Source organism: Mus caroli, chromosome 13 (genome assembly GCF_900094665.2).
Source record: "Mus caroli chromosome 13, CAROLI_EIJ_v1.1, whole genome shotgun sequence".
Classification (NCBI taxonomy): domain Eukaryota; kingdom Metazoa; phylum Chordata; class Mammalia; order Rodentia; family Muridae; genus Mus; species Mus caroli.
Genome location: NC_034582.1, coordinates 38,407,951 through 38,425,116, shown reverse-complemented (window position 1 = coordinate 38,425,116; position 17,166 = coordinate 38,407,951). Strand labels below are relative to the sequence as shown.

Here is a 17,166-nt window from a genome sequence, read left to right as displayed (position 1 = left end):
TGCCTTGCGTGGCCATGATGTGAAGCTGCCATGATGACACCCACATGCAACTCTGGGACAGGGCACTTAGGGAACTGCTCCTGGTCTTAGGCAGCTTAGCTTAGGTGCAGCCCAGGCACTCTTGTGACTGGGAAGAGCGGAGCCCTGCCTCCCTCTGACCACCAACGTTAGTTAGGAAGGACTGGTTCTGGAAGAAGAGCAGCTTTCTTTCCCCGGCCTCTCTGATTTGGCTTTGTCTTCTGTTGCCCTAAAATGTGTATAGGTGTGAGCTGACTGCCATCTCATGCTCTGTCTGGCTAAACTGGCCTGTAAGCAGTCCCTGCATTTCCTTGTGTGGTCCCTCCCTTTGTGCCAGCCGGAATGAAGCCTTGTCTTTTCTTTCTTGGGACAAGGCCTCATTCCATACCTCACTTTCTGGAACTCTTTATGTAGCTGGCCTTGAACTCCTAGTGGTCCTCCTGCCTCAGCCTCCTGAGTGCTGGGATTTTATTTAAAAAAAAAAAAAAAACAAACCTCAAAATTTACCATCTAGAAGGGGAGAGCCCTTGCTTGGTCTTTGTGGGTCTCTTGGTGTTTTCTAACAAATCACTGTCAGGTGCACTTTTCACAGCCCTGTGCTACCACAGGATGGGGAGGGGTGGAGGTTAGGGTTAATAGCTGATGATCCTCAGGCCATGTTCTGTCACACAATGGTCACCCTTCATGAAGCATTTGATGACTTTGAGACTGAAATGGGGCCCTTGTTTCAGACTTCCTCAGCTCACAGTCCTGAAAGAATGTGGAGGGTAAGTCAGACATTTTTGTGCCATCTCCCTGTGCACAGTGCGGGGAGATGCTGAAGTGGAGTTATGCTTCTGAGATCCCAGCCCCTCCTCAATGTGTGAAGTAGCTGGCCACAAAGAGCAGAGAAGAAACGGAGCTACTGAGCCCAGCTGGTCAGTCTGCAGGGTACCAGACAAAGGGAGTCTTTAAAAATGAACTAGGAACTCCATTCAGAGGAAAACCCTCTTAAAACAAATTGCCACCTGCAGTTAATATTTTAAAAAGTGATTCTCTGCCAACCATTTAGTTAGTAACTACTCCAGTAATCTGAAGAACTTTGAGGACACAGGGAAAGCACATGTGCAAAGGAAGCTATCTCAGCGGGATCTGTCCTAGTGATCATAGAGAATATGTGAAGTTCACAGAGACACGATAAAGAACGTGTGTTCCTTCTCTGTGTGGGCGTGTACAGGTGTGCAGGGATGAATGGACTTGGGTACATGTGTAGAGGCCAAAGTCCACCTCTGGTGTTTGTGAGGAAGGTCATCCACCTTGTTCTGAGACAGGGTCTTTGAGACCTGGGACTGCCTGTTAGGTTAGCGAGGCTAGATGGATTGCGAGCCTCAGGGATCCTGTGTCTCTGCTTCACCAGCTTGGAGATCACAGCACATGCCGCCTGCGTTCTGCTTTTTCTCTGGGTGCTGGGGGTGGAGCTCGGGTCCTCAGGCTTGCAGAGTAAAAGTTGTATGGACTGAGCTATCTCCCCAACACGGGTTCCTTTGCTTTACCACGTATGTATTATTTGAACATCTTTAGTGAACTCGATGTGTTGAAATCCATTGGTATTTGTGTTCGCCAATCCCAGGAGATAAAAGAACTAGCAACCCTGCCCTGGATGCTGGGGAGGTGGGCTGCCCTGAGTGTGCACAGGGGAACAGGCCTGCAAGCCGAGGGCTGCAGACTCGGAGGCTGCAGTTGCTCTCCTTGCTGTTCTCCCAAGGTCAGAAGGTCTCTTGTAGTGGACTCCTGCTGTACTCCCGTGGGCCCAGACAACACCTTGCACATGCACACTGTCAAGCCCAGTCTGATGAAACCTGTCCACAAAGTGACTCAGAGTGACACCAGGCATTTCTTTCTTATTAGAAACTAAGCAGCCAAGGGCTCTTTGAGAACTCTATGAGAACTCCAGCACACAGGGACCCACTAGTTCATGACAGAACTATCTGGAGGGAGCTCAGCATTTAGCTTCTGCCTCCCTCCCCCACCCCAACACCTCTAGTAAAAGTGCCTGGGTTCTGTTTCTCCAGAACATTGTCAGGATGTAGGGAAGTGTTGGCTGCATAAAGCCCAGGGTGCTAGTCACGGCCAGGGCTGGAGTTGTAATGTGGATTCTTCTGCTTTGTAAAGCTGGAACTCACCATGATAAACTTAGTTCTGCTCTGTCTCTTCTAGAGTCTTTAAGCACCAATGACAGAAGCTCAAAATCTTCTGGGACTAGAGACACAAAGGAAAGGGGATGTGTGGGCGTATATATATATATATATATATATATATATATATATGTGGAAGGGGCTAATATATATGTGGGATTTGTATGTATATATATGTATATATATATATGGGATATACATATGTATATATACATGTATATGTGGTGTATGTAGAATGGGAGAATATATATGTGGTATGTGTGTGGGTAGGAATATATGTAGAAGGGGACTGGTATATATGTGGTGTGGGGGTTGGTGTGTATGTGGAATGTGTATTTGTGAGTATATATGTCAAAGGGGGCTGGTATCTATGAGGTAAGAGTGTGTGAATAGGTAGGTGTACATGTAGATTATATAGAGGGTCAGTGTGTGGCATGTGTATGTGTGTTGGGTATATGTATATGTGGAATGTATGGTAATTGTATATTTGTTGTGTGTAAGTATGTCTGGTGTATATGGGGGTCTGCCTGTGTGTTGGAATATGTGTGGCTTTGCCCTCATGACAGTTGGAACTTTTGAGGGAGGCAGTATGGAGCAGAGACTTTGACTGACTGCTTCTAAATGCTGCCCCTGCCTCTCTGGTGCCCTGGCCATTTGGTGTCTGGCTCCTTAGTTTCCCTTCCTCCTGACTTAGATGTGAGTGCACTCCCTACTTATGAGTCAGCACTGAATGGAGGGCTGGGTTGCTGGAGAGGCTCGGGGCCTACCCACTGGGAGCTGATTGCTAACAGAACATAAGCAGTAAGCGTCTGTTTCCTTCTAGCTGAGAGCACCTTTCACCTCCCGAGCTGGCACACAAGGTAAAGATACGTGACTCTGGGATGCGAGGTATCAGGGGGAGAGGCGTCAGGATAGCCTTTGGATAAGGGAGCAGGGCGCTGCGGCTCTCCCTGGCTCTGTGCTCCAAGCCCACCACTCAGCTTCCCTTCCCCCAGCCTCGAGCTTGGACTCTTACCCATGTCCTATCGCATACATGCTGGTGTGCCATCACATGTGGTCTCTGGGAACACTCAGTCACAGCAAGATGTGGTGGGTCCCAGCTATACTCCCAGCTCTCTGAAGGTGAGGATGACGAGTAACCTGGGCTATGTGAGACCCTGTCTCATAACAAAAGTGAAGTAAAACTCCAAAGAAAAGCACCCCCCCACCCCCACCCCCACCCCTCAGAGCACTCTGGAATGGGAAAGCCTGTATCCCTATTGTTAGTTACGGAGGGTGTGGCTGGATTCTGCCTGTTGAGCCATTTTATCCTTCAAGATCTATCTCGGCCTGTCCTGCTCGGAACTCTGGGCTGAAAGCACACTTCATTTCCTCTCTGCCTCTAGCGTTTAAGAAATTATCCAGCTTGCAGGACTGGTTTGGGCTGTCTGAGACTTTGGTCCATCTGTCTGTCCTCCCTCCCTCCCTCCCTCCCTCCCTCCCTCCCTTCTTCTTTCCTTCCTTCCCTCCCTCCCCCTTCCCCCTCTTTCTTCTTAATTTTTTGATGTCTTGGGATGGAACCCAGGGCCTTGTGCACGCTGAGCAAATGATGTTATGAATCCCCACCCCAGAACACAAAGAAATGTGTGTCCTTTGTGGATGTATGCTGTATGCGTGGGTTTGGAGGTGCATGTGCACACACAGGTGGAGGTCAGAGAACAACCTCAGGGGGTGGTCCTTTCCTCACACCTTGTTTGAGACAGACAAACTGAACTCAGCTCTTCATGTTTACTATACCCACCATACTGCTATGTTGCAAACGGACACAACAGCACTCGTGCATGTTTGTGGAATGTGAGAACATTTCAGTGTGTGTGTACACTGTGTGGCGGCTATGAGGATATGGGCATAGTTATGACCTTAGACGCTTATATGTTGGGAACATTCTAAATTCTTTCTACTGTTTAACTGTGGGTTACAATTATCTTGTGCCATAGAATATCAGAAGCAATCCCTTTTGCCCAGTGACACCATACTACCTACCAGGCACTTCTCCCTACTAACTTTCCATATCATCACCAAGACCCAGGGTTGGTAATGGCTATGCCTGGCGCTGTTTCATCCAGTGTGGTTCCCTGTGGTCTCTCCCTGATGCCCACCTTGGACGTATGGTCTTTGCCTAGGGACATACCCCTTCTACCCCAGGTGGGCACTACCTTTCTATCTCTAAGGCTCAGTTCAGATGTTGGATGGGTGAACTGAATGCTTCTGTCTGGTATTCAGAGACACTACATTTTTATGGTGCATATACAGCCTCTGGAGTCAGTCTCTTGGCTTGGTTCTTAAATCTGTGGGTCTGGTTTAGCCATGGACCAACCAGTAGCCCCAGGGCCACTGGTGAGCATGCATCAGCACAAGAGAGCATGTTCCTTGTGGCAAAGGGGACACCGTAGAAGCCTTGCACTTCGTTCAGCCTGTGTGCTCATCAGAAACCTGCTTTGCAGGGCTGAGGGGTTGGGACACCTGCTCAGCTGTGTTTGAGTGGCTTGCTCTGCACCATTTACTTGTGATTTCTGCCAACTGCTGTAGTTGGACAGCCTGCCCTTTCATAGGATGGGAGGTGATGGGAGGATACATAGAAAGGGATGTATCACACTGATACCCTTGGCAAACCATTTCCATGGCTGGGTCTTCCCAGTGGACATTCATAACAAGTCTTGATTCACGCTGCAAGTCTACTGAAAGGTGGCTTTGTCTGGCTTCCTCCTGGGAGGTGCAAGACTAGAGGGCATCGGCAGGCAGCAACTGTGTTTATCTCGGATTGCATTGGCGGAGTGTGGATTAGGGTGCTTAACATCTGGTCTCTAAACTTGCCCTGGGGTTGCCAGACCATGTGATGGTTGAGTGAACCCAAGTCAGAGCAATTAGGGTTTATGGCTGCTAAGGCTGACTGATCACAGGATCACAGGGAAGGCATGCCTGGGCCTGAGGAATGTCAGAACCCAAGGGAGCCTGCAAAGGGAGCCTGCTGGTCAGCCAGCTGGGAGATAAGAGACAGGAAGTTCCGGGTGTGCGCAGCAGGTGAAAGAAGTCACCACCATTAGATGAGTAGGCCAGACCCTGGGCTCCTGCTGCCTGGCTAGAAGGCGCTCACTACCTCTCTTCTGAGCCTAAAAGCTCTATGTGGTTGGGGGATGGAGTTCAGTGTTAGATACCTAGGACACACAAGTCCTGGCCTGATACATAGCATCATAAGAAGGAGGGAAGGGACCTGGGGAGATGGCTCAGTTGGTAAAGTGCTTCATCTACAATCACAAAAAACCTGAGTTCCATCTTCGCAGAACCCACATTTAAAAAATAGTTGGGTATGGTGGTAGAATGTACTTGTGATCCCAGAGCTGTGGGCTCAGTGGACTCGTCAGTCTAGTCTACTTGGGGAGTTCAAGGCTAGTGAAAGATGGGTCTCAAAAAACAAGGTGGACTTTGAACTCACAGACACAGGGCCTGTGTGGGTTCCAGTCCGATGGGGTCCCACTGCTGAGAGGGGGAATAGAGGAGAAGTGGGCTCCCACTCCTGACCAAGAAGCTATCTGCAATTGGCACCTACTTGCAAAGGAAGTTTTTTCCACTGGAATCTCACAGGGTATAATAACTGTATCTCAGGGCAGATTCCATATCCCATCAGTAGATGACGGACACTCAATGGTATTGTAGAGGTTTTTTTCTCATATTGCTTTTTGAGGGTGTTTTTTTTATTTGTTCGTTTTTTGTCTTATTGGTCTTTTGCTTGTATTTTATGGTTTCTGATTTTGTGATTTTGTGTGTTTTTATGTACATGTTTGTTTGTTTGTTTGCCTGTCTGTTTTCTAAAGAGAGAGAGAAAGGACGGGGAGGATCTTGGAGGAGTTAGGGGAGGAGGAAGTATGGTCAGAATATTTTGTATGAAAAAAGATTCCAGTTAAGAATAAAAGATTAACCCCTCTACCCCTCAAGAACGAAAAATCAAGATGGATAATGCCTGAGACATGATACTGGAGGTATCTAGCATCCACATGCATGTACATGCATGTACACACACACACACACACACCAAGCATTCCCCCCACCCTCTTGTACAACAACAATAAAATAAAATAAAAAAAATAAAAAAAATAAAAAAAAATAAAAAAATTACAGGTGAACTACTTTCTGTCTGGTAGCTGGACATGATGTCTTCATTTATTCAGCAGGGGAGCAGATGGCTCCCTGAGAAGTGTGTTTAGGCGAACAGATATCCATCCTGCTTTCTGTAAGATACTGCATTGAAACAGGTGTTAGGAACCACCCACATCCCAGAACCAGGAGCTCCCCAGCCTGCCTTCAGCAACTCAGCAGACAGCAGCCATGTTGTCACCAGCTGCTAAATGCAACCCGAGTCCCCGCCATTGCAGCTTGTTCTTACTCTCTGCTCTCATCTCTCTCTCTGCCCCGACTTGTGTCCCTGCTCCAACACGTATCCTCCTCCCCGATACATGTTGCATGGTTTGACTTTGTGGCATTCCTCAGCCCCAACCTACAGAGGTACTCCTGCCACCCAGACCCTAACAGCAGAGCCTCTGGCTTGTGCATGGAATCTCTTGGATTTTGCTGATGCGGAGTTCACAGTTCAGGTCTGGGGCTGATCTGTGTTTCCCCCAGGATTCCTGCCAAGGCTCCACTGTTTGCTTAGTGAGGACAGAGGACATGCAGATTTTAGCTAAGGCAAGACTTAACTCTGCTGGCTGAAGGATTTATTACAGAGAAGCAACCTGTCAGAGCTGTTTTCTCACTTTAAATGGTGAGGTGGTTCATGCCTCAAATCCTAGCCTGTGGGAGATTGAAGCAGGAGGATCACGAATTCAAGGTCATCATCAGCTACATAGAGAGATTAAGGCTAGCCTGGTCTATAGGAGATCCTGTCAGACAGACAGACAGACATATGATAGATAGATAGATAGATAGATAGATAGATAGGTGGGTGGGTGGATGAATGGGTGGGTGGGTGAGTGGGTGGATGGATGGACATACATACATGCATCAGTAGATGACTAGCCTGAGCTTATTCCTAAAGCATTGCTGAAAGCATATGAAGGAGCTATGTTCTCTTTAGACATCTTTCTCTCTGCTGGATCACAGGAAGTGGTTTTATGACCTGTCACAGATCTCAACACCAAGGATTGCTACTGGGAGCTGACCCACAACCTGATGGCCCTTTAACCAGTACCCACCTTCCCCTTCTTTCTTAATAAACAGATCTGTTTACAAAGGCTTTCCCAGGGTCTTTGGTTGGAGGGGATAGAAGGTGACGGCAGGCCTTTCAGAATAATTTGTAGAAGAAGACTTACTAGGTCGGGGAGATGGAGCAGTTGGTAAAGTGCTTGTCTCCCAAGAGCAAGAACCCGAGTTTAGGTCCCCAGAACCCATGGGAAAACTGGGGCATAGTGGTGCATGTCTGTGATCTCAGGGAAGGCAAAATGGGAGGCAGAGATGGGTGCACCCATGGAAATCTGTAGGCCAGGCCAGTGACAGAGTTTCGGGCCCAGTGAGAGTGTCTCAAAGGATGGACAGCATGGCCCTCTGACCCTAAAATGGACCATGCATGCATGCATGCATGCATCCCTGTCCTCTCTCACAGATACATAGAGGATTTACTCAGGTGGCAGATGATCTTGCCTCTCACTTCCAGGCTACAACCCATAAATAATGGCTGGAACTTTACAACTCATCTTGGACCAGGAGGTGACCTTACGGATAAAAGCCATGTTATAAAGGGCAGAAAAATGGATCCGCGATGCATGGTGTCATGGAAGCATTATATAAGCCCTTCCCAGCCAGACTTCTTTGGCATGGAAAACAGATCTTGGTTTGCCTTAGTGTTGGGTGAGCTTCCAGCTACTGCTGTGGTGACCCTAGCAGAACAGATGCAGTTTATCAGGGCAGACAGTTGAAACAAGCCTAAGCCAGGCACGGTGTCACAGACTGAGGTTGAGGTAGAAGAGCTGCCAGTTTGAGATCCACCTGTACTATAGAGAGAGTTCAGGGCGGCTTGGGTTATTGAGCTCCTGACTTTGTCTTGTTTTCAGACAGGGTTTCTTGTGTAGCCCTGGCTGTCCTGGAACTCACCCTGTTAGACCTGCCTCTGCCCCCCAAGTGCTAGAATCAAAGATGTGCTCCAGCACTGCCTAGCCTTAGCTCTTGTCTTAAACAGTAAGAAGAAGGGCTAGTTTTGTGGCTCAGAGGGAAAGAACTACCCTAGGATCAACCTCGGCTCAATACTCAGTCAGCATTCAACCCTCAATATCGAGTAAAAGGCTGTAAGTTCAAACCCCCGCCCCCCAGTACTAAAGAAAAGGATCTAGGTCCAATTCTTAACACTGATTAAAGGGGCCTGGGTTCATGCCCTAACACTGAATAAAGAAAATGTGTCTCCAGCTGCTACCTTCCCAGTTGTCACTGTAGGTCAATAGAAATCTGGGAGACAGGAGCTGGACTGGGTGAAGAGGGTGGAATTCAGGTAGCTCTGCTGTCCTATGTCCTGTCAGCTTCTGTCCCGTGGCCTGTGAAATGGGGACCAAGGACAGAGGTGACCAGCACAGTGTCTCAGTACAGAGCTTTGTGCAGGGCTGCATGAGACTCTATCTCATTGGGGCCATAAAAGAGCCTCACCTCCTTCCCAACAGAGGGCCGGCGAGGCTAAACCAGGCCCAGACGAGAAAAAAATGTCATAGTCATGATTGTAGTCGTGTCAGTAGGAAACTAGTGTATGGTGCCCTTGCTGCTGGGTTTTGTTTGTTTGATTGATTGGTTTTTGGTAGTACTAAAGATGGAACCCAGGGCCTCTTACATGTTAGGCAAAGCCCACTGCACTCCATCCTTTCATTCTGGGAACAGGGTCTCAGTAAGTTACACAGGCTAGCCTTGAACGCACTCTGTAGCCCAGGCGGGCCTTGAACTTATGACCCCTTTCCTTCAGGCTCCCATTAGCTGTGGTTTTCCTCCTGTGTTCTTAATGGAAAGAGGTCTGTGCATATGGTGGAGAAAGGATCCCAGTACAAGATGTCTGGTAATGGTGGGTTGGCTCTTACCCACACTTTGTCCTTGTTCCCCTCTTTAGAGCCAACTTCTGGTGTCACAAAGTAAGCACTCTATTGAGTACGATTTTCTACAGAAAAAGAAGGGGTCGGTCCTGCTGGCTCTGTGCCTGCCACTGAATCAGGGAGATAGAAATGAGGAGTGGTGGTGGTGCATGCCTTAAATCCCAGCACTCGGGAGGCAGAGGCAGGCGGATTTCTGAGTTCGAGGCCAGCCTGGTCTACAGAGTGAGTTCCAGGACAGCCAGGGCTACACAGGGAAACCCTGTCTCAAAAAAACCAAACCAAAACAAAAAAAGTAGGGATGGGGAGCTGTTCGTGGGCTGAGGGTGGGGCCTAGAGCTGGTAAAAGTGCCGGCTGGTATTTTAGGAGTGACTTGGCGTCAAGTGTGGTGGCACACAGCTTTAATTCTAGCACTCAGAGGCAGAGACAAGTGGATCTCTATGAGTTCGAGGCTAGCCTGCTCTGCATAGTAAGTTCTAGGTTAGCCAAGCATATGCAAAAAGATCCTGTGTTAAAAATAAAACGAAACAAAACAAAGCAACAAAAAACCCCTGAGTGGTTTGGAAAGGGAGTCACTACCCCTCAGCACCAAAGGCAGCACACAGTTGGCACAGGGCTGGCTTCCTGCTCTGGCTTGTACTGCTTGAATCCCAAAGCTGTGCAGAGCCAGTGCACTGGGGCATCTGTGAGCCTCTGAGCCTTCTGGAAGGTTCTGGTGCAGCATAGAAGGGCCCAGGTGTGCTCTCATGGCAGGCACAACTGGCCTCCCAGAGTTGTTCTGAGAACCGGTGTGGGGCTGCTGAGGGGGAAGAATGTCCTTGCCCTGATTGTACCCATGATGGCCACTTCTGCCCACCCAGCTGACTTGATTATAACTTCCTGCAGTCACTCAGCATCTTGCCGCTCTTTGCCAGGTCCCGCCATTGCCTGGACTCTCAGTCAGACTCATGCAACACCGGGACCTTGTTCAGCATTATTCTCTTTCCAGGTCATAAGCATCACCTGGCTGTCCAATCCTGTGAGGTATCTCCATGGACAAGAACCTCATTTCAATTTCAGCCAGGCAGAGCACTGGGGGTCTAGGTGAATGGGAAGGCCGAGAGACGTATCTTTCCTGGTCCCTGGTGTTTAGCTGCACAGAGGGACACCGCTGAAGCCAGCCTGAAGATTACTGGGCATCGGCAGAGACCAAGCCAGGAGGTGTTACACTCTGGATGAACAGTTGGGTTGAAGCTGCCTCTTTGCTGCAAAGGTGAGGTTTGTTTTAGGCACTACAAGAGCAACACCCTACAAGGGTAGCTCTCCATACCCATTCATGGCAGTTGGAGGAAGAAGACCCATTGATTGATGCTGGTTCTTGAAAGTGGCCTCAGAGATGAGCACCTCCCCCCCCCGACCCCCAGGGACCTGGTAAAAGTTTCCTTTTCTCAGGACTCAGTTAAACAGTTTAAAAACTGGCATATTGCTGGACATGGTGGTTCATGCCTATAATCCCAGCACTGGGGAGGGCGAAGTTTGGAATAGCCAGGGTCCACAGTGAGTTCTAGGCCATCCAGTGTTACAGAGGAAGACCATGTCTCAAACCAAATATCTTTCAAAACCTCAAACCACCCCTGTATCTGATTCTCTAAGGATATTTGAGAATGTGCTCTGAGGAGACCAATCAGTAAAGTGCTTGATATACACACATGGAGACCTGAATTCGGATCTCTAGAACCCACACACAGCCAGGTGTAATTTGTCAGCAATCCCAGCATGACCAGAGGCGGAGGCACGGGGATGCTTCAAGGACCTGACATGTGCAGCAGCCAACAAAAAAGACCCTATCTCCAGAAAGGAAAGACACCCAAGATTGACCTCTGATCTCCACTCATGCTCACTGTGTGCACATGCAAGCGTCCTCATAGGCACATGATAAAAAAAAAAAAAAAAAGAACATGTAAATCAAAGACCTCACTTTGAAGATGAGGAAACAGGCATGAAGAAATCAGGTGACATGGGCCAGCACTGATACCCTGTAGGGGAATGGAAACACATACAGGAATGGCGGCATCAAGCTGTTTCTGCTGAGCGAGAACACATTACTAGACCCTTCATTCTCATCCTGACCTTTTTTTTTTTTCTTCTCTCCTGCCAGGAACAGCTTCTTTGGAACTCTTTAAAAATATTTACTTCCCACCCCTTTATGCCCATAGAGAAGTGCAGTCAGGGAAGATTTATCGAAAGCCAGAGAACTCCGGGAAAGGACTTCAGCATCAAAGAGAAGCAGTAATTTAAATACCACGCAGTGTCTGTATGTAGATACTTGAGTAGAAGGGAAGGAACCCCACCCCCAAACCACTCACTGTGCCGCCTGCCTGTAGCCACTCCTGCTGCGTGATTCTCTGCCTTCCTGGGGAGACTCGGAGACTGGAGGCTGAGCATGCCATTCTTGTACCCATGCAGGGGTCCCGGACATGGCAAGCGGCCGGTTTTCTGAAGCCTGTGCCGTTAAGTGTGGTTCCTAGCCCAGCTGTAGCACAGGTCCTCGGAGATTGCCCAACACAGGACTCCAGCTGCATCCAGACTTACTGAGTGCCTGTGAGTCAAGAAGACTTACAGGTGATTCCTCGACAAAGCTCAAAGCAGGCAGCCCCTTGCTGCGCTTTCCCCCTAGAGCCGCCTTCTCACATCACTGGGTCAAGAACAGGAGACCCATCCATCAGCTTCGCACATGCAAGCAGCAGCTCTCTGTTTCTCTAGCACCTTCTGGAAGGTCATGTGAGATAATGCTTGCTCTTTTGGGCAAATACCAAGTCCTCAAGAACCAGGTGCCTATATACAGTTGTCTGTCTGTCCTTGGAATTCCAGGGTCATTCCCATCTCAAATCTGGGGACGTTCAAGTCCCTAGTATAAAATGGTTACATTATTTACCTGTGATTTTTTTGGACACTGTCTTAGTTAGGGTTTTACTGCTATGAACAGACACCATGACCAAGGCAAGTCTTATTAAGGACAACATTTAATTGGGGCTGGCTTACTAGTTCAGAGGTTCAGTCCATTAACATCAAGGTGGGAGCATGGCAGCATCTAGACAGGCATGGTGCAGGGGGAGCTGAGAGTTCTACATCTTCATCTGAAGGCTGCTAGGAGAAGATTGGCTTCCAGGCAGCTAGGGTGAGTGTTTTAAGTCCATGACCACCGTGACACACCTACTCCAACAAGGCCACACCTCCTAATAGTGCCACCCTCTGGGCCAAGCACATTCAAACTATCACAGACATCCTTATCATCTCTTATGCTTGATGCAATCTATTTATGGGGTCAGTGGGCACCATACCGTATGATAAGAGAAGTATGCATTCAGTACAGATGGGATCTCCCCATATTTTTGATCCAAAGGTGGTAGAATCTTCAGATATAGAGGGTCCACAGTTTTCAAAAGGCAAAGAAATATACAGCTTTTGTTCGGATATAGAGGTACCCCAAAGACCATCCCCCAATGCTATAAAGCTATCTAATATCTGTACTGCCAAGACCCCTGAGTGACTTACCTAAAGGCTAATTTATATTCACTCTCCCCAGACTGTTCAGGGACAGAGGTTTGGAAAATTTTTGAAATGTCAAAAATGGCTGAAGATCTAAATGTTCTAGAAAGTTCATCTATGCTGCCACCCCCCCATCCCCACCCCGAGTACCGTCAGAAACATGAGCTTTCTGATCTCCCCAGAATCTGGTGACCACCCTCCCTTCCCCTTTGCCAATCCTTCCCCAGCCCAACTATTTTTGGTGTTCCCTGCTGCCGGGCGATAAAAGAACACAGGAGTCAAAGCTGTTTTTTTTTTTTTTTTAAACTTTTTTTTTTTTTTTGGTTTGTTTTTAAAGAAACTGCATACATCATCAGAGAGAAACAATAATTTAAATACCATGCAGTTTCTGTATATACAAAACCTAGGCCACAGAGATCCAGTTTCATTTATAGTCTATGTACAGTATCTTCCTCATACGGCCGTCATCTGTTAAGTTAGAACCCAGGAGGGCACGGGAGCGAAGGTCACCACAATCACTCCTATACAAAGACGAACTATGTACAGACACCAGGAAGCAATTGGAGAAAGCAACCTACTTAGAGACTCATGGGAGGAAGAAGTCACCAAAGGTGACACCTGCCCACTGGCCGTGCGCAGGGAGAACCTGGGATCCCATTCATCGGAGCGACACACCACGATGCTCATTCCAAAAGTACGCATACATGTTCATAAGCAGGAGAAAAAGAAACTCAGAGCGTCTCCTCACACTGACCTTGGAGTCGTTTGGTTTCTCTACGGGCAGAAAGGCTCCCGTTCTAAAAACCTGGCAGGGCCTTGAAGGGGTCTGGGGAATGAAGTGATCAGGATTTTGGAAGAGCCAGTTTATTTATGGCAGGCTCTTCTGTCGGGGAAGCGGACAGGGATGGGGGTGGGGGTCCAGCAGTGCCTGATTTTGAGAGAAAAAAACCGTAAGATCTGACACATTTCGTTTTCTCCTTTCTTGCTAACCCGAACTCCATGGTACTCAGATGGGACTGTCTAGGCTCAAGATGAACCCACTTGAAAACTGCAGCTTTTCCGGAAAGGGATGTCTCAAGTCAACTCCCCTGCCTTCTATTTCCCCCTAATTAATGTCAAATTTTCAACTTTGGAAACAACTCAAGTCACTTCAGTTGTCCTCACAAAGTGGGGGAAGTGTGTGGTTACAGCTCCCTGAAGTCTGAACCCAGGTTTTCAGGAGAGCAGAAGTCCCATCCTACAGCTGGGGAGGCTGCTGAGCCTGGCTAAGAACCACTTATCGTGGCCTTGAGATAGCCCAGCCCCAAAGGTGGTGACCTTTTAGGAGCATGAGAGGCACACCCCTAACTCTGAGCAAGTGACTTCTGCAAAAGGGTACCCCGAAGGAAGTCATGTGGGTATCCTGTCCAGTTTCTTCCATATGTAAAGAGGTGGGCCATCTCAGGGCAAGCTGGCAGGGAACAAGGAAGGCTGCTGGCTGGCAGCAGAGACAGAGGTGAGTTTGGGATTTCTGTTCCCAGGCAATCAGAAGGGCCCTAGAACCAAGGCCCATGGGGAAGCCTTGGGCCTTTGTGGGAGGAGTTCTTTAGGACTCTTCCTGGTTGGGGAAGGCCTGTCAGGCCAGGCCACCTCAGCAGCCTGCAGCACAGCTGCTAATTAGAGGAAGTACAGACCTCAGGCCTGCAGGGCAGGGACCTCCACCTAGAACATGTGCCTATCCTTCATCCTAGGGAAGTTCAAGGAAAGATTTCTGCATCTTTCCTCCTACCATGTACACATTCAAAAGTCAGTAAGCCTTTTGGGAAGACCGTATTTACAGCCATGTTAAAATCCCCACCACATTTCCCCTGAATACCTCTCTTGACATTCAAATAATGATGATGGTGATGGCAGCGATGACAGAAAGAACCAGTCATGGTGTTGTCTTTGGTCTGGACAGAGGTGTGCCCCATCCAGACGGTACCAGGATAGCAGCGGCTGCATGGCGCTACCTGTAGGGCTAATCTAAGCTTTCCTGTAACTCTGGTTCCTGGGTTAGCAACTGGTCACGGAGCCATTAACACTCCGGAGAATTGAATGGCCTTGCTTCGGCTGTATCCTAAAAGTACCATGGTCCCAACCAGTTTGACAAGGGGATAAGTCCTTTGTGGTTGGCCAGGCTGGCCAGCTGGCATCTTTCTAAATGCCAGGTGTGTTACTTAGTGACACTATAGTGACTCTGAAAGCTGGGCACACCACAGGGGTTGCGGCAGAAACCTTGCACCCAAGGGTCTGTGAGCTTGGTTAGGGAGAAAAACAGCCCTGTAGAAGACCGCCTTAGGATCTAGGGTGCCCTTCCCTCAGTACACACTCAATCCTTGAGGGGCCCTGTCAACAGGGTGCCTGGAGGCATATTCTGAGAGAGAGAGAGAAAGAGGGCAGGGTCTCTCTGGGTAAGTGGGGCAGTAAGGGACACTACAGGTAGTCATGGCGCAAAGTTTGACCCAGTGCTAGCCCTGCTGAGATGTGCATCTCTCTGCAGAAACTCTTCAGTGCAAAGACAAAAGAGTGGAAGGCTCTGGAATGACAGTGGGATATTGGTCCCCTGCACTGGCCTCCATACACTGGTACTCAGAAGCTATCAACTGCCAAGCCACATCACCACTGTCCCAGGTGTGCTACAGGGTCAAAGAAAACTGTGGGCCGTGGGGTTTATGACCCTAGCTCCCTGGTCAGTTCATACTCATGAATATCACAGGGAACCTTGGCAAGGGCATTAAAGCATTAGATCACCCATAGCCCTGGGCTTTGTGAACACAAACTGGTCAATGAATGTGAACTGAGCAGACGGCTACTATCCCTACCAGAGGCTTCTGGGAGGCAGTTCAGTTTGGGACGGGGGTCAAAGTGGACGCTCAGGTTTAGCCTCCTATGCCCACAGCACACATGGGTCTGACTGAAGTGCCAACACAGGCTTCCCCAGGACAAACCTGAAGAGAAAGCATGTGTGTTTGTGTGTGCACATGTTCGTGGGTAGGTGTGCCTGTGTATGTGTGGAGGAGACTGAGAGGTTGTCACCCCCTTCCCAAGGGCCCCCAAAGCAGATGCCCTATCTGGAGCCCATGTGTCTGACCATGTCTAGAAGGGCAGTTGGATTATGACTGTCACCCTAGCCATTCCCATGTCAAGCCCTGGGCTTCTTTGGACTCAGGCAACAGTCCCTTGTGAGGGAGGGGTTCACCGAAGACTGAACCAGTGTGGTGCTTGCTGGGTCTGAATGGAGGGGGACGAGGCGGTTTCTGGACAATCCTCAGGTAGGTCCCTGTCTTGGGGGGCCGGGTCACCTTTCTGTAGCAGAAGTGGTGCCGGCAACGCTGAGGAGTGCTCACCATGGTGTTCCTGCACACAGAATCCTGGCTGTGTTTCCTTTCCTTTCTTCTTCTTTTTTCTTTTCTTTTCTTTCTTTCTTTCTTTTTTTTTTTTAAAAAAAAGGCAGTTCGGATTTACATGGTAACGGGGAAGTGGACAGACGCCAGCACTTATGGTTCTTAGAAATTTATGTTTTGAAGACAGCAGAGCACTCAAGAGTAATCCCACTGTTAAGGTCGATGAAACCTGGGGAACAAGAAACGTTGTCAAGGCTCAGGGGATGTCAGAGGCCCAGACCCCACAACAGTGTTTTCCCATCCTCAGATACCCGGGCTGTGACAATGATGCCGGTGTGACTTCCCACCCATGACACAAACACAGAGGGGTACCCCAAGTTCTCAAACTCCACAGAACTCATCTAGAGACCTAAGAGGGTTTAGTTTGGAGTCTTTGGAGGTCCAACCTGGGTGGCTGCACTGGGACTCCTGAATGGCAGCAAGATGGAGCTCCTAACCGTGTGTCAGACATTGATTATCCCTGTTTCTGCCCATGTTCTCCAAAGGAGTGATTAGAAAAGCCAGAGGCTTAGACTCTAACTCGTCATGCACACATGCCAGGTAGCTGTTTCCTTCTGTGGCTCATTTTTCCCAGGTGGCATTAAAAGGGACTGCTTGGTAGAAGAGCACAGGGTGACAGAATGCTCTTTAGTGGTCCCGTGGGCTACTTTGGCATTCTGCCCAGACTTGTTCTGTGCCGATTGGATGTTGGCAGCACCCTTATCTCTCTGGCTTCAGTTTTTATAAAAACTCATATTGGGGTTGTCCAACACTTGTCAGAGTTGACTTTTGAGTGAAACTAAAAAACAGAAGGTGACTTTTGGCTTGGGCGTTCAACAGTCTTAACATTCTTTGCCCGAGGCTTTGTTTTTTTTCAAACTTCTTTTTTTTTTTTTTTTTTTTTTTTTTTTTTTTTTGTTACAGTTTCACTGTGGAGCCCTGGCTGGCTT

The 17,166-nt window shown here is 48.6% G+C and overlaps 1 protein-coding gene across 7 annotated transcripts in view; it reads right to left on the bottom strand.

The window, feature by feature from the left end:
* Positions 1–13,101: 13,101 nt before the first annotated feature.
* Phactr1 (phosphatase and actin regulator 1) overlaps positions 13,102–17,166 on the bottom strand; it is a 455,390-nt gene continuing 451,325 nt past the window's right edge. For 5 of the 7 annotated variants that reach the window (XM_029468518.1, XM_021179969.2, XM_029468519.1 and 2 more), the window contains one exon: positions 13,102–16,406. In XM_029468518.1, coding sequence (XP_029324378.1) covers positions 16,391–16,406 — 16 coding nt within the window. In that variant the 3' untranslated portion in view covers positions 13,102–16,390. The remainder of the gene's footprint in view (positions 16,407–17,166) is intronic. The other 2 variants (XM_029468522.1, XM_029468521.1) reach the window with 1 other exon arrangement.